The sequence below is a fragment of the Sebastes umbrosus genome, chromosome 6 (genome assembly GCF_015220745.1).
Source record: "Sebastes umbrosus isolate fSebUmb1 chromosome 6, fSebUmb1.pri, whole genome shotgun sequence".
Taxonomy (NCBI): Eukaryota; Metazoa; Chordata; class Actinopteri; order Perciformes; family Sebastidae; genus Sebastes; species Sebastes umbrosus.
This window is the reverse complement of record NC_051274.1, coordinates 10,407,775-10,422,638: the sequence shown is the minus strand read 5'-3', so window position 1 is coordinate 10,422,638 and position 14,864 is coordinate 10,407,775. Positions and strand designations below refer to the sequence as shown.

The 14,864-nt window shown below is 40.5% G+C and overlaps 1 protein-coding gene across 6 annotated transcripts in view; it reads right to left on the bottom strand.

Annotated features, from left to right (window-relative positions):
* The window catches only part of LOC119489437 (arf-GAP with coiled-coil, ANK repeat and PH domain-containing protein 3-like), an 89,230-nt gene that overhangs the window by 38,932 nt on the left and 35,434 nt on the right, over nucleotides 1-14,864 (bottom strand). For all 6 annotated transcript variants that reach the window (XM_037771861.1, XM_037771864.1, XM_037771858.1 and 3 more), the window contains exons 2-4: nucleotides 9,176-9,233; nucleotides 4,303-4,422; nucleotides 3,599-3,652 (exon numbers count right to left, since the gene is read on the bottom strand). In XM_037771861.1, the coding sequence (XP_037627789.1) occupies nucleotides 3,599-3,652; nucleotides 4,303-4,422; nucleotides 9,176-9,233 (232 nt within the window). The remainder of the gene's footprint in view (nucleotides 1-3,598; nucleotides 3,653-4,302; nucleotides 4,423-9,175; nucleotides 9,234-14,864) is intronic.

Sequence of the window (14,864 nt, the reverse complement as noted above, 5' to 3'; positions counted from 1 at the left end):
ACCCCCCCCCTCCTGCTCTGCTCTGCTTTTACATCAAACTAACAAAGAAAACCTTTGAGAGCCAATCATATTAATGTCCAGTCAGACTCTTGGCTCTAATGGACAGGAGGGAGGGCGAGGGCTGAAAACCCAGCTGAGCTTACAGTGGCAGAGGCCAGCTGGTCCCGGGCCAGACCCTCACTCTCTTGTGGTCTCTAAAGTGTGGCACGCTGAACCAGACAAACAGAGGATCTGTCAGTCTGACAGAAACAATGACAGACTGACGGGAGCTCTGAAGTCTGCATCTGAGAGGAAGCATGTAGACCTTAAAATGACAAAGCTCTAATATGAACACATTTACAAAAGTCCAGCAAAGAAAAAAGAACGCCTTTCCTATAAAACGAAAAAATGAACAATACTAGCTTCACGAAGCAGCTTTTCACATGATTATTGCATTATATTTTGCAGGTGTTTTAGGGATCAGTAGCTCTCAAATATATTAATAATTTGTATTTTATTTGTAATTGTTTAATAAAAGTAAAAAGCACACAGAAAATATCTGATTGCTCGCAGTACTTGTGTGTAAATTTTGCTTTTTTAAAACCTGTGTTAATTGATTTTTTTGGCAACTTTGGCCGCAGAAACAAGCTGCAAACACAACATGGACACATTGTCACCTTATAAAGTCGATATGGGGAAGTTTACACATCCAGCAGTTAGGGAGTCATTTGATTCATTTGTTGTCATGTCTTGTTTGGAATCGAACCCGGGACGCTGCGGTTATATGGCATGTGCTATAACCACTCAGCTAACAAGGCGCTCTGATATTTATACTACTGTCCATACTCTATATATATCTGACCTATAGTGTATATATATACCATATTCATATCATGCCCTCAGATGTTTATTCTGTATATATATTGCCATTACTTGTACTTTTACCTGCAGTGTGTATCTTTTTGTTCACACTGTATATATCTTAGCATATTCATATATTCTTTACATGTGTACATTATTCTGCATTTTGTTGTCTCAGTATTTGTGCTATGTGCAATGACAATAAAGTTGAATCTAATCTCTGTTACTTTCAACAACAACAATTTGGCAAGAGCCTTATTGTCTTGTTATGTACATGTACATGCTTGTCTTCGATCTGTCTTTTGGCTCTGGAGCAGTAGAGGATGACAAAGTTTTCCTTTTCATTGCTGTGATTACAACCTTCACTACAGTACAGTAACGCCCCCCCCCCCCCACACACACACATGCTATCGACAGTCACGCACATCCATACTGTACACAGGCCCGACCATATGTAACACATTCAAGGTTATACAGGGTTACTACTGTCCAGCGGCTAAAGCTAATCCACGCCTGGCTGAGTGACCCGGGCCCATTAACCCTCCATGTGTGTAGCTGACCTCTCTCTCTCTCTCTCTCTCTCTCTACCAATAGACTGGGAGTGAATGAGGTGGAGGGAGTGGCTGATTTGCGATGACACATCTTTGTTGCAGCTTCAGAAAGGAATGTGATGCCCACACACACACACACACACACACACACACACACACACACACACACACACACACACACACAAGCTCTGTACTTTACAGCATCATCAAGCACGCAACGGGTTCAAGCTAATGGACTTCAGAGGGCCTTCGGAGGGTCAGGAGGCGGGAAGGGGAAATGACACAGCAGTAAAGCAGAAGTGCTGTTTAACGTCAAGGGGAAGATGCAGATTAATGAAAATCATGTTCTTGTTTTTCAAGGTTGTGATTCTCAGGAATTTTATCAGGTGGCCTTTAGATGATTGCTAAAATACTTGTAGATAATTGCTTTTGAAAACAAAAAATTCCACAAACTGGCTTTACTGTGCCACTTTCTAATAAGGGACCCTTTATAAAGGGTTTGTAAGTTGAAACTAATGGAGTTATTAAGAGTTAATGACTCATTTACTAATGCTATATAGATCAGATATATGGGCAACTACTAAGAGCATGTTTTGGTTTGCCAGGTTGTGATCTCCCATTTTTGTAACGTTTTATTTTAACCCACGATTTTGCATTTCTAATCAGTATATAAAGCTTTAAAACATGGTTTATAAGACACTATAATGTTGTTGTAAGTAGGGGATAGGTTTTGATATCTAGGTCAATTCTGGTTCCCGGTCAGCAAAATACCAAACTTCATTACGCTGCCACATCAACAAATCTCTTATGAAACCTTTTATCTCTCCTCACACTTCTTATTAACAAAGAGCAAAACATGTACAAAACATTTAGGTAACAGCTTCTTATTTTTAGCCAGTGCTGAATTCAAAACCGGTGACAAATTAGATGAGCTGAAGCTCAATTAACTAATTCCATAAAGGCTAAAATGAAAGGTTTGGCTGTTCTCTGGTTAATGAGCTCTCTACAGCCGGTGTCTGGGTTCAGCCAAAGATTGTTTGTGAGTGAAGAGACACTTCACTGTGTAACACCACCGTACGACCACGAGTAGGGCGGTGTTTTTTTTTTTAGTCCAACAGGAACCAACAGAGCGGTTAATGCACACTTCATATCTTCTGCTGCTCATCTCATTTTCAGGTTGTGCCTACCGGACTACTACAAATTACAACTGTGGTGTTTCTGTCTTCTCAGCGAAACAAAAGCTGATCAGACTTCTTTAAGTTGTAATTATTTTAACCTTTATTACTTAAAAATGTTGAAATATAAAAGTAATAAGATTCGATGAGGGATTCAATAAATGGATTTAAGTGTTAACTTGAACTCTTCCTGTGAAGCATCCACAGCTTAATGCTGGATATAAACAGATAGATAATACAACCGTTGGAATTATACAAAATATGTCCTCATAAGATAATTGATGAAAATACTATACATTAATTAACACTCAAAAAGTCCTTATATCTGCTTATACTGCCAATATAATGTGTTATAAACAATTTATTATATACTATATGTATATACTTCTTATTAATGATAAATAGGGGTGGGTTAAATTGCTGATAGTGATTGCTTATTAGAAAGTAAGAGAGTGTTTATTGATGGGCTACCAACATTTATAACTGTATTATAAACAAAAAGAAATGATGAATACCTGCCAATGGGAGATTTCACAACCTGGCAATGCTGCATTTGTTTTTAGCAATGGATTTTAATTGATTATAGTAGCATTTATTAGCCATAAGTTAAATTTTATGAGCCCTTTTTAAAGGTTGCCTTATTAGTAAGTGGTAATGAACCATATGAGGCATTCTGCTAATATAAAGCCTTCTTTGAAAGACAGAGTCTGTGTCTTTTTTTGCCATTTTTGCCCTCTGTGGGACCGTCTGAGATGTGATACAGCTCTGTCTGACAGGTACAGTATACTGACAGTTACACCGCGACAGATAGACAGATAGACGATGATGTGTGAAAGAAGAAATCCACGTGGAATCCACACAGCAACTCTCACACACACACACACACAGTTCAGCTCAGCTTGACCCTCTGTGTTATTGTAAAGGGAATATAGGTCCCTCGTGAGGCCTTAATGTTGGATGATATCATTGTGCTATCAATCAATCCACTGAAGTGGAGCATATGGGGACACTCTGGAGAGCAGGCTGACTTACCATGTGGTAGTTGATGATTTCCTGGAGGCTTTCACCGCACTTTTCCAGGCACTCCTGCAAAGAAAAAACGTCCTTTAACTAGATAATACATAAAGAAATATTCTCAGAACTGCTGCTGTATTTGCATCTGAGACTAAAAGAAGATGTCAAAAACTAAAACCAAAATGTATTTTAACTCTAAATGGAAGAAAATGAAAAGATCCACAATCCTAAAATGAAGCTGGTTAATGTCACTTGAGGTACACTGGAGGATTTCTTCTCTTGTACAGGAAAAGAAACTGTAATTGCAGGGCTGCTTCAGTTTCTTTCTTTTTTTTCGTACAATGGAAACTACAAATACGAACAAGACTTTAATAAGAAACTCTCAATTAGTCCTACGGTTGAAGCCAAGAAGGCTTTTAATAGTACTTAATGTCAGCAGCAATGAAAATAGTCCAAGACGCTGGTGCTGCGAGCCGAGCCAGAAGTAAGTTTCCAGACCGGATCTGATGCTCACTTACTAATCTGTTAGTAATCAGGTTTACTCAGAGCTGTATGGCTAACACGCAGAGAGGAAGAGGAAAGTCCCCATTCCATGAGACACTTACTCTAACAGTCCTATCCACTAATCGTCAGAAAAATATGGCAAATAAAACCACAATAAAGGGTATACTGGTTCATAAAGAGCTGCTCAATGAAATGACGAGGACTCATCAGAACCTCACCGAGATCGTCTCATCCTTCTTGCACTGCTGAGACAAATCCCGGATGCCGTTGACGAAGAGCTTGTTGGCACTGACGTACGTCTTCCCTGCTTCAATCATCCCACTGCATAGCTTCACCAGCTGTGGAGCAGAGACACCACACACATCATGTTTACGTTAGCAGGGCTGTGGCCATCAGTGAGGACACTGAGAACATGTTCACTGTGTTGCTTCTGGGAATTTGGGGTTTTTAATTTACAGAGATTTTTTTATATACATTTTTTATATACATTTATATATTCTATAGGACATTTCAAACAGAGGTAATTCAAAGTGCTTTACATAGGCAAAGAAAAGCATTAGAATGACATTTAAAAACAATAAACAATAAAAAAAAAAGCATAAAATCCAATAAGATAGAATAAAATGAGAATCTAAAAAGTTTCCCTAAATGTTACAAAAGGAAACAAAAGTGCAGTCAAGTTACCAATCAAAGCTGTTTGAAGATGTTTAAGCAACAAAAAATTATATTATATATTATATTCCAAGCATTGAGGAGGCGTCTGCAACAGCAAAAGCCCCGTTTCCACCACAGGAACTTTCCCCCGGAACTAGGAACCTTTTGAGGAACTCATTGCGCTTAGACTGCAGGGACCAGGGTCTAAATTAAGTTCTGGGGACATTTTACTGGGCCTTTTTACCCCCCAGAAAGGACCTGGTTGGGGGGTAGTACTTTCTGAAAGTATCGGAACACACACACAGCACTGCTGCTACATTAAAAGTCAAGTTAGGCTCTGTTGTCAGGTCTTTAGTGGTGGAAACGTAGACAACAGTGGGCTGAAGGAACCTTTTAGTTCCTTGAAAAGTAGTTCCCGGGACTAAAAGTCGGTGGAAACTCAGCTATAGAAGTTCATGTAGGGAGACATTTTAACAGTTAAACAGATATAAAATGTTTAAGGTTGTGCCGCATGTGGGAATTCGGTATCATGACTTTTAGTTTAAAACCCTGGCTACAGCCCTGAATGTCAGTTGAGATGATATTGTCTCTTCATATGTTACAAGGTCTGGTGAAATAGAAATCTTCATATGTTCAGCCACAACATGCAAGCTTTTGTTTCCAGATCAAACCCTCCACATTTTCTCTTCAGCACATTACCGCACACAGACCAGGATGTATTATCATACATTTGCATGTGTTGTCTAGTTGTCGCCTGTGGTAACATACGGTAGTGGGTGCATTCTCAAGTGGGGTCCATATGTCAACCCCCCGCCCGCCCCCCCCCCTCCCTCAGCATGCCACACGACACATATTGTGAACACTCTGTTAGTTTTCTCTGCGGCCGTCAGCAAAATTTGTGATATCTGCCATAAAGCCTGTATTGTTTAGCTTCTAAGGTTCATGAGAGGAAAAACATTTTGTGTTCTAACGCCAGGCTTTCGTTTTTTTGTCAAGCGTCCTTTATTCTCCACTGAAGTCCCACGTTTTCCCATCTGCTAACCAGACATAAGCACTTCAATTAGTTTAAAGGGGCGCTTAATCGGTTCCTTCATTTAGATGAGAAGGTCGGTACCCAGTGTTTCCTACACAGACTTTACTTGGGCGGGCTTCCCGGGTATATTAATGGCCGCAAAAGTATATTTGGCGACCCATTTTAGCATTTTTTATTTTTCATCTGTCGGAGAGAACGACGCCCTCCGCGATCGATTACCTAGTGGACGATCTCCCCTCACTGTGCCCCTTCTGTAAGCCTACCTGTTCATTTTGCTATCGCGAGAAGTGTCTACTGACAATCGCACACAAAGCATTTGGCATTCAATGTGTGATGTAAGTAGAAGCTCCTGAACATATAATAGCTGGGTATTAATCAATTGAAATATGGATCCCTGAAAAGCTTTTTTAATGATCTAATGTTAAACTCATTAAACTCTTCCACAGTCCTCCTGAGTTGAGTGCAGCTGACGTCCACGCTGCCATTGTATCGGTCCATTGTTGTTTGCAGCCCTTCCATGGAGAAGCTATGGGTTTAATGGTCTCTGTGAAACAGGTTTTAATCCTGATGCAAAAGGGAGAGAGCTCAGTGATTGAATCATGTTTAATCTTTAATATAAAGCTGGGTGAACAATGCACACATGTGAGCAAATGTTTGCATTTGTTGTCCTTTGTTGTCACGGTTTGTTTGAGGACACAATGAAAGCGGATTTTAATTTATCTGCTTTAAAGTGACCACAATTTAACTTAGGAAGGGACTGTTCAAATGTGTTTTAAATTTCACAAACACATCGAACTTAATATTAAACTGTCACGTATGTAAAAATGTTTATTTAATGAAATTCAACCAGGACAGGTGTCTTTTTCGAGAAGGAAACATGATTTTCTGAAGTGAAAATCCCGCAAAAACAACACCATTCTTGTCATTTTGTCATTTAAAATGGCAATGGGTTTTTAAATTCCTGACTATGATATTGCTACCTACTGTACCTACAGTACTTGTAAACAGTTAACTAACTATTAAATGTGCACCAGTTTGCAGGAAGTAAAAATAATTTAAGATATAAACATGTGAGTGCATAAATGTAATTTTGGGGACATTTATTGTGAAGGAGGTGTAATTTCTAAACCCACAAACAGACCATTTATTATTTAAAATGGGCTAAAAAGATGAGAAATTCCTTTTTAAATTAATTGGTGACTTTGATCATAATTAATTAGATTGATCAGAAATATCAACTTTCCAAAGTGTATCAACCTTTATTTATATCATATACTGTAGGTATGTATGTTTGACACTATGGTCTAAAAAGCACAACTTTCTCACAATAAAAAAAAAAAAGATTAGAAGCACTCATGATCAGTACAGAAAAAAATCATTAAGTGATCCCAGCCTACAGATGTTATCAAATCCAGATGCTAGTGAATAAGACAGGTATAAGTATAAGTTATTAAATTTTCCTCTATCCAGTTTTTTTTCATGGATATAAGAGGCTACATACACTCTGATTAAGGAATAAATCAATTAATGAAATCAACAGTGACGATGACCTCCTGACTGGAATATGAACTATAGTGGAGCTTTCCAACACTGACGGCACGGCAGTAAAAGAAGAACAGACTAATCCTGGCTCTCACAAACACGTACTGTAATTCAATGTCAAAAGGGAGCAGATGGACCGGTGACACGAGCATTACAGGCAAAACATCTGGCTGCCTCATTACAACGGGATGCTTTGAAAGCCAGCGTGAGTGCCACGTCACGTTTCAGCGAACCTCAGCTGAACTGTTCAACAGGACTGAGCGACATTACGCCTTCCGTTATGCCGTCAGTGGAGGCTGGCAGCGTTAGCACTGTGGGATTAGGCACTGCAGAGTATCATAATGCCGGGAGAGAGCCGCTGAGTGTCATGGGCAAGCTGAGTCTAATGTCTGTTGCAACAAGATATGCTGTGACAGAATGTGGAGAACAACATACCAACAATCCTCCTTTTTTAGTCATGTTTCATCCCATATATTACTACTGTATAGGCCTGGGATCAGTGTGTGAAATATCCGCTGAAAACCAAAACCAGTACTGTGTCAAAGTCTGTTTCCAAGAACTAAAAAATAACCTGCAATTAACTCCAAATCAATTCAAGACCCGTTAATTTAATACCTGCAAACCAAACATACCAAATATGTCCAGAGCAGGCTGCTGGCATGGGTAATGTAGGCAAAAGCTTGGAGCGCTAGGGAACTGGAAGCGTGCACAATGGCCGTGAGAAATAATAAATAGATGATAAAAAATAAATGGAGGCAAAAATGTCCATGTTTCCAATCAATAATGTTCACCTGTGTTTCCGTGTAGAAAAACTTGTTGGCAGACACAGACACTCAGAAACTCCTCAAAATCTTATATTAATATAGCATATTTTACTTAAAACTGGTGCAACAAACCTTCATTGATTACCGAATATAAAACTTGTGACACAGCACTGAGGTGGTGATTGACCTTCTTTTGTGCACTGGTGGGCTTTTCCGAAAGATTTTAAGTTGAAACGGCGAGATTATTTTGAGAAGAGAGGCAGACTTTTATACCTACAGCAAATATCCAAACCCAAATGTGTTTGTGTAGGGATATAAGGACTGTTTAAGGCCTTTTTATTATTATTTCTGCAGCATAAATAAGGACTGATATTTTGCATGTGGACTAGTTGGACTTTTAGTACTTAAATAAGCCTTTCAAATATGCAGAGGAGCAGAACCACAAGATTTAAATGTATTAATTAGTGTATTTTTAACATAAAGAACATGGATTATACAATAGTCACACCTGAGTCACTGAACAGGTCGTCATATACAGTATGTAATATTTAGGCATTATGTGTCAATATCCGTTCTCCCTCATACATACTGTATGTGGACTTTTTATACAAAACCATAATGGCAAAAAAATCATCACTGTTCTGCTCTTTAAACTTCTGGCCACACCTCAAACAGTGATGTCATAGCAGGTGTTTTGCTCTTCAGGTGCTTTAAAACCAGGCTGGCAGAGAGTTGTAACTGCTGGGCTAAATCAACACATAGAAAAGCAGATGCCACTGGGCCTGATCTCAACTGTCGGCTTGTAGAGCACGAAAACAAGCATGTAGCAACAGCGTGAGCTGGCATGGCTGAATAGAAATGGCAGTGGTTGTAATGACTTTAAATGTTGGCTTGAACGATATGTTAGAATATGCTACCCGATCTAATATGAGTTCTTTTTTTGGAGTACAATTTAGTTTATTGATATAGCACTTTTCAAAACTGAAGTTACAAAATGCTTTATAGAGAGAAGAGAATAGGAAACCCACTAAAATAAAAAGGCATAAAATGAAAAAAAAAGATTAAGTGCATTGGTAGTGATAACATCAAATGTCTTACCTTATCCAGTTTAGCCTCGATCTCCACAACATCTGTCTCCACCTCATCGATATTTGCCCTGAAAAACACAAGCAAGAGAAGCTGTTCAAGCACGTGTGATAATGTGTTACTGGATGACTGAAAGAAATCCTATTAAGGTCATTTATCTTGTTTGGAAAACAGCCGTTCAACAATCTGCGTGTGATTTCCCACGTTCTCAGAAAGCATGAACACACTCCATAAATCTGTGACAGATGGAGTTTTTGCACGCAGTCAAAGCCCAGACATGTTCAAGCGGCAACAGGCGAGAGTTCGGGGGCGCTTTAAGTGAGCGAGACGCCGTCCTGGGAGCAGTTCAGCTCTGTCAAAACAAAGTGACAGACGAGGTCTCGACACGGTGAGGGGGATATTTGGCTGTCTGGCACATCGCGAACCCCAGTCCACCCACTTTCACTGTCAACACCGCCGCCACTAATACCACACCCAACCGCACCACAGAGAGAGGTAAGATTTACACCCAGGGGCTCACAGCTACATGACGTAGCCCCCTGAATGCACCACTCCCCAGCTTCTCCACATGCTGATGTCAGTAAGGAGCATGTGTATAATGAACAGATCTATATCTACCAGCCTGCTGCTCATCATGCCATTATCTGCTTCCTGCTGCACAGCGGGACCCCGTGGCTTCATTGGAGTATAAATATGATCAATAGCCAGCCTCGCCATATAATCACAGCTCTGCATACCTCAACCAAATTCTCCTATTTCTAGCCACACTAGTGTTGTGGCCTGAGGGATGGAAATGTCGGAAAGTCCACCACTTTGGTCCAGACCGAAATATCCCAACAACTGTTGGATGAATTGCCCATGACACATTGCCTTTTCAACTAATGCCACCATCAGGTTGCCATTTTTGGCTTTTCGTTCAACGTTTTAGTCGTCACCATCTTGTTTTTTTTTTTAATCAGAAGTGACACAAGACGGTGGAGTTAAGTATAACCGAACGTTGAATAAGACATGTTTAGGCGACCAAATGTTACAATTAACTTTGACGAACAGAAAACACACTGTGAAAGGGTTAAAGTTGTAAGACGAAAACACGGACAACTCCTTGACTGGACAACACCATGGTAGCAAACTGTCAATCACAAGGTAGCCACACCCTAAATCATCCCCTGCTTTATGGTCTATTTGACTCTAAATGGGACCATAATTTACCAAATGAACATCATGCTGTATTGAAGAAGATTTGAAACTAGTGATTGAGACTATAAACTCATGTTTACAATGTTTACTGAGGTAATAAATCAAGTGAGAAGTAGGCTCATTTTCTCATAGACTTCTATACAATCAGACTTCTTTTTGTAACCAGAGGAGTCGCCCCCTGCTGGCTATTAGAAAGAATTTAAGGCACTTCAGCATTGGCGTCACTTTTCAGACCCGGAGGTTGCGTATGACCAAATACCTGCAAAATGAATGACATTCCCATCAGTCTCAGCTGTACCTATTTAGTGCTAATAAGCATGCTGACACGGTCTAGTGGTCTAGTTTGTTCTTGTTTGTATTGGTTACATTTTAGTAACATTTTTGTCATGCATTTTTAATGTTCATGTTTTCTAAGCATTTTGAGGCTACAGCCATCTTTGTTGTATACAGTTACCATGGTTACAAGTGTTGTTCTCATCTGCCGCGAGAAGCTAGGCCAGGTCGTTGAATATACTTTAAAACAGTATTAGTCTATCAGAATCTAAAAGAATCATTTCATCTATCTTTCACATTATTGTTTAGTTTTTATTCTTTGATGAAAAATGTAATACATTTCATCACAACTCTCATCCTCAATGGTTACTTTTTATTTAGTTTTAGTCCTGTTTTACTCTTGACAAATAGGTCGTCGACAAATATTTTTCGTCATCTTTTTCGTTGACAAAATTAACATCGGACAAGCACTTCTGAAGAAGCATACTGCCAGCTTCAACCTAGTTCTCCATTTGTTATCAAGGAGAAACGAATGAACAGCACTATAAACACACACACACACAGCAGCTCCGTGATGAGAGTATCTGTGGCATATATCGGCCACGGCTGGCAGGATATAAAACTTGTATCTCCGTCTCATCTCTTTCTCTCTGGCCTTGGGTGGATTAGCCTGCTTGGCCGAGGCTGCAGCGAGCTCAGGGGACGGAGGATGGCACGTGCTCTCATACTCCTCTCCACCCCCACAGCTTTATGCCCTCACCATCTCCTTTTATAATATGATCTGAGGAAGTGAGGGGGGAGAGAAATACTCCAGAGAGGAAATATCTGTCAAAAGCTCCGACTCGTGCAGAACGGAAACATACATTACTAAAATAATCAATACCACATTATTACACATATGGACGTGTTATTGTAACCTCAACTGATCCCCTGCTGGACAGCCTTCAGCCAACCACACCCAGGGATAACGCTGCTGTGAGCCGAGCTGTTTTCATTGCTGATGTCATTTTTGAAACTGCCCTTTTTGTGTGATAATGCAGAGCTTATAGCAGCCTCTTGCTTTTCAGGAGGCTCATTCCCTTCGCGTCTTTCAGCAGCAGCATCACTGATCTTGAAACCTTATTTAAACACCCAACGCAATTCGTGAATGACCTATTTAAATGAGCAGAAAGCAGATACAGACACAAATTTTCTAAAGATCAACCGCAGCGTTATCCGCAGCACTTTTGACATGACAAAGGTTCCTCCAGGACAACACCCAATAATCAAATACAGTGTGCTGCCTTACTGACAGCACATTCTCCAAAGCACATCACCAGTGATCTGATCTTCTTGCTTTCAATTCATTTCACTGTGGCATAAATATCAACGTGCATATACTTCAGACAAGTGTTAAAAAGTTATTCAAGATTTTTCGTGGAAGATCAAATTCACACAATCCTTTTAAGGGATTCAAAAAATGTATACGGGCTCAGAAAAGGGCGAGGTTCTGTATTTTTTCTTTTTACTTCTCTCTAATTTTTCCAAGCCTCAGATTTATATTTTATTTCATCATTTTCTTTTGAGATTTAATTTTAGAAGAATAGTTACGTCACTTTCCTACTAGAACCAATGTCTCACTTTTGAGAAACAGCACATGTGAATCTTTATAATTAAAGCTAGATTTGGTTAATCTTCTTCAAAACATTTTTTTGTTATTTATTGAAATTCCCATTACATCCCCACAGCAATCAATAAATCAAACGCTCTGACCCCCAATAAATAGAAAAGAATACGGTATCTGTGGCTGTCGCAGGACTGTAATAAGCCAGTCCAATCATTTCATTCGGCCCAAATGAAATGACTGGATGAGCTACCTGCCTGTCTGCGCGCACTCTGACCATGCACTCATTGTGCGTCACCAGAGTCTTACACAAACTGCTAGAGTGACTGCTGGAGTACTAACAACAGCCATGTTCGTTGTTTACGTTCATTTAGGGCTGTGTCGAATCATCGTCGGTGACCCCTCAGTCGACTTGAAATTCTTGAAGCCGAGCCGTCATTCTGTTTCTAAGAGGCTAGATCTATAAAGAACTTTGTGCTCTTGTAAACAAATTAATCATAAACACATTGGTTGTATAGATATGAATGGTGATGACACAGAGTCACACCCAAGCATGGTGAACGAGACAGGGTCCGTGTTTCAACACTGGACTCGGTAGAGCCATGTCCATCCCCGCAGGGAGAGAGGGGGCGCAGCGAGCACTTTGTCCACGGCCCCTGGAAGTGGCGAGGTCCAGGCGAGGGGGTGCTGTAAAGTTCACGGCCGAAGCCGCGAGCCACTTCCAACCCCGGGCCTTTTCAAGTTGAGAGCCAGCTGCGGCACATCGTGGAGCACCGTGGCGCCCTCGGACCTGACCCGCCGAGTCGAATCCCCTGGGCAGACTGCGCGGCCCCGGGCGGTTGAGAAGTGTAAAAATAGCTTTGGTTCATTATGAAACTGTGGCGGACTGCATTTGACTATGTTAATGTGGTCAAAATCATCACTGAAACTCAGGCCAATGGATTTTCTGATTGCAGATAAACAGTCTATATGAAGAAAAAAAAAAAAAAAATAGTCAAATCTTCGTATTGAACAGCCAAATCCAAGTCGAATCAAAAAATTCTCATTCAGGTACAGCCCTATGTTCATTATGCTATGTTTACGTTCAGTGGCTTTGGAGGGAAGCCTGAAGGGACGGGCTGACGGTGTTCACGACTTGGCAACTTTCTCTCTAGATTTAGGGACTTTTGGAGCCAGTGCTGCTGCTACTTTCACTGGAAAAGAGTTGGCAACACTGGGCTGGGTTTTTCGGTTGGATAATAAAGACAAAACATTGCAACTACACAAAATGTTGTTAACTTGTCTTCGTCCCTTGTGAAACACTGGAGAGTTACCTCTATGAGCTTCTGACAATATGGCAGGGAAACATCACTCTTTGGTTAAATTGCTCACAGTTCATATAGACAACGTGTTACGAGCCTCCAGTCGGCATTGCCAGGCTGTAAAATGGTCACAAATAAAGAGCTTTATGTGCGTGTGGGGTTAAGGATACAATTGTGTAAATTATGTTTCAGGCTTTACATCCTGCCAAGTACAGAAGTGTGGGACAAACACTGAATACATTTAATTTAGTGGTAATAAAAAGGCTAATTTTAAAATAAACGCTGCTATGCAACCGAACCAGCGTGGCTCAACATAGTGACAGCCAAGCTAGCTGTTCCAGATGTGCGACTCGTGGGACAGCTGCTCCCGCTGAACCCCACCTCCAGGCTGTAACCCCCCACTGCCCTGTCTCACTGCACATGCCTCCCATAATGGATGCACACGGTTTCCCCCGGGCCCGTAGCCACGGCAACCGTCTCCTAAGTGGGCCGGAGAGGTCCCCGATGTGCTTGTGAGTTGACCCTTATTCACACCACGGGGGAGCGGAGAAGCTAAGTAGATAATAACATGACTCACAACGCGGCTACTGTGACAAGAGATGACCATTAAGACCTCATCAGGAGACTATTAAACAGCAGTAAAGCAACAACTCTATAAGTTTATAACTTGTCAAGGCAGATTGAGGTTACATGCCCCAGTTTGTGTGCAGGATTAGCCTGGGATCATTTATGTGACATGGAACAGCGCAGTTAAGCAGCGGTGTAAAAACATAATTAACAGTGAGATTGTGCTGAGCAAGCTGCAGCTCTGGTGGTTTCTACATGCTGACAGGGCGTCCAGAGGAACGTTTACTGGCCCAAAGTCGCAGCATAACACCTCCATTTCTCTTTAATTCATGAACCGCCGCACCTCTTAACTAGTTTCACATGATGTTTAAGGTTAAAGCCTTTTGAAACAGTATAACGAACAACATTTTGTCCAAGCTGGCATCTTGTTGTTGTGTGTGAACTGTGACTTTTAGAGGCTCTGCAAGCCTCATTTCAGAGAAAATGTTTCCATTATTCCAGAAAGCAGTGGTGAAAAAAAGTATTCAGACCTTTAACTTAAGTAAAAGTAGCAATACACTGCAAAAACGCAAAATCTTACTAAGTATATCTGACTAATCACGAGTCAAAATTTCTCATAACTCTTAATATAAGACACAAACACCTGACAAGTAACATTTCAGTGAGATATAGGGATTTGTTTTAGACAATGCATCTTGAATATATTTTTAAGAGAAAAAATTCAACTTTTGAGCAAATGAGTTGAAAATAAATTTTTCCA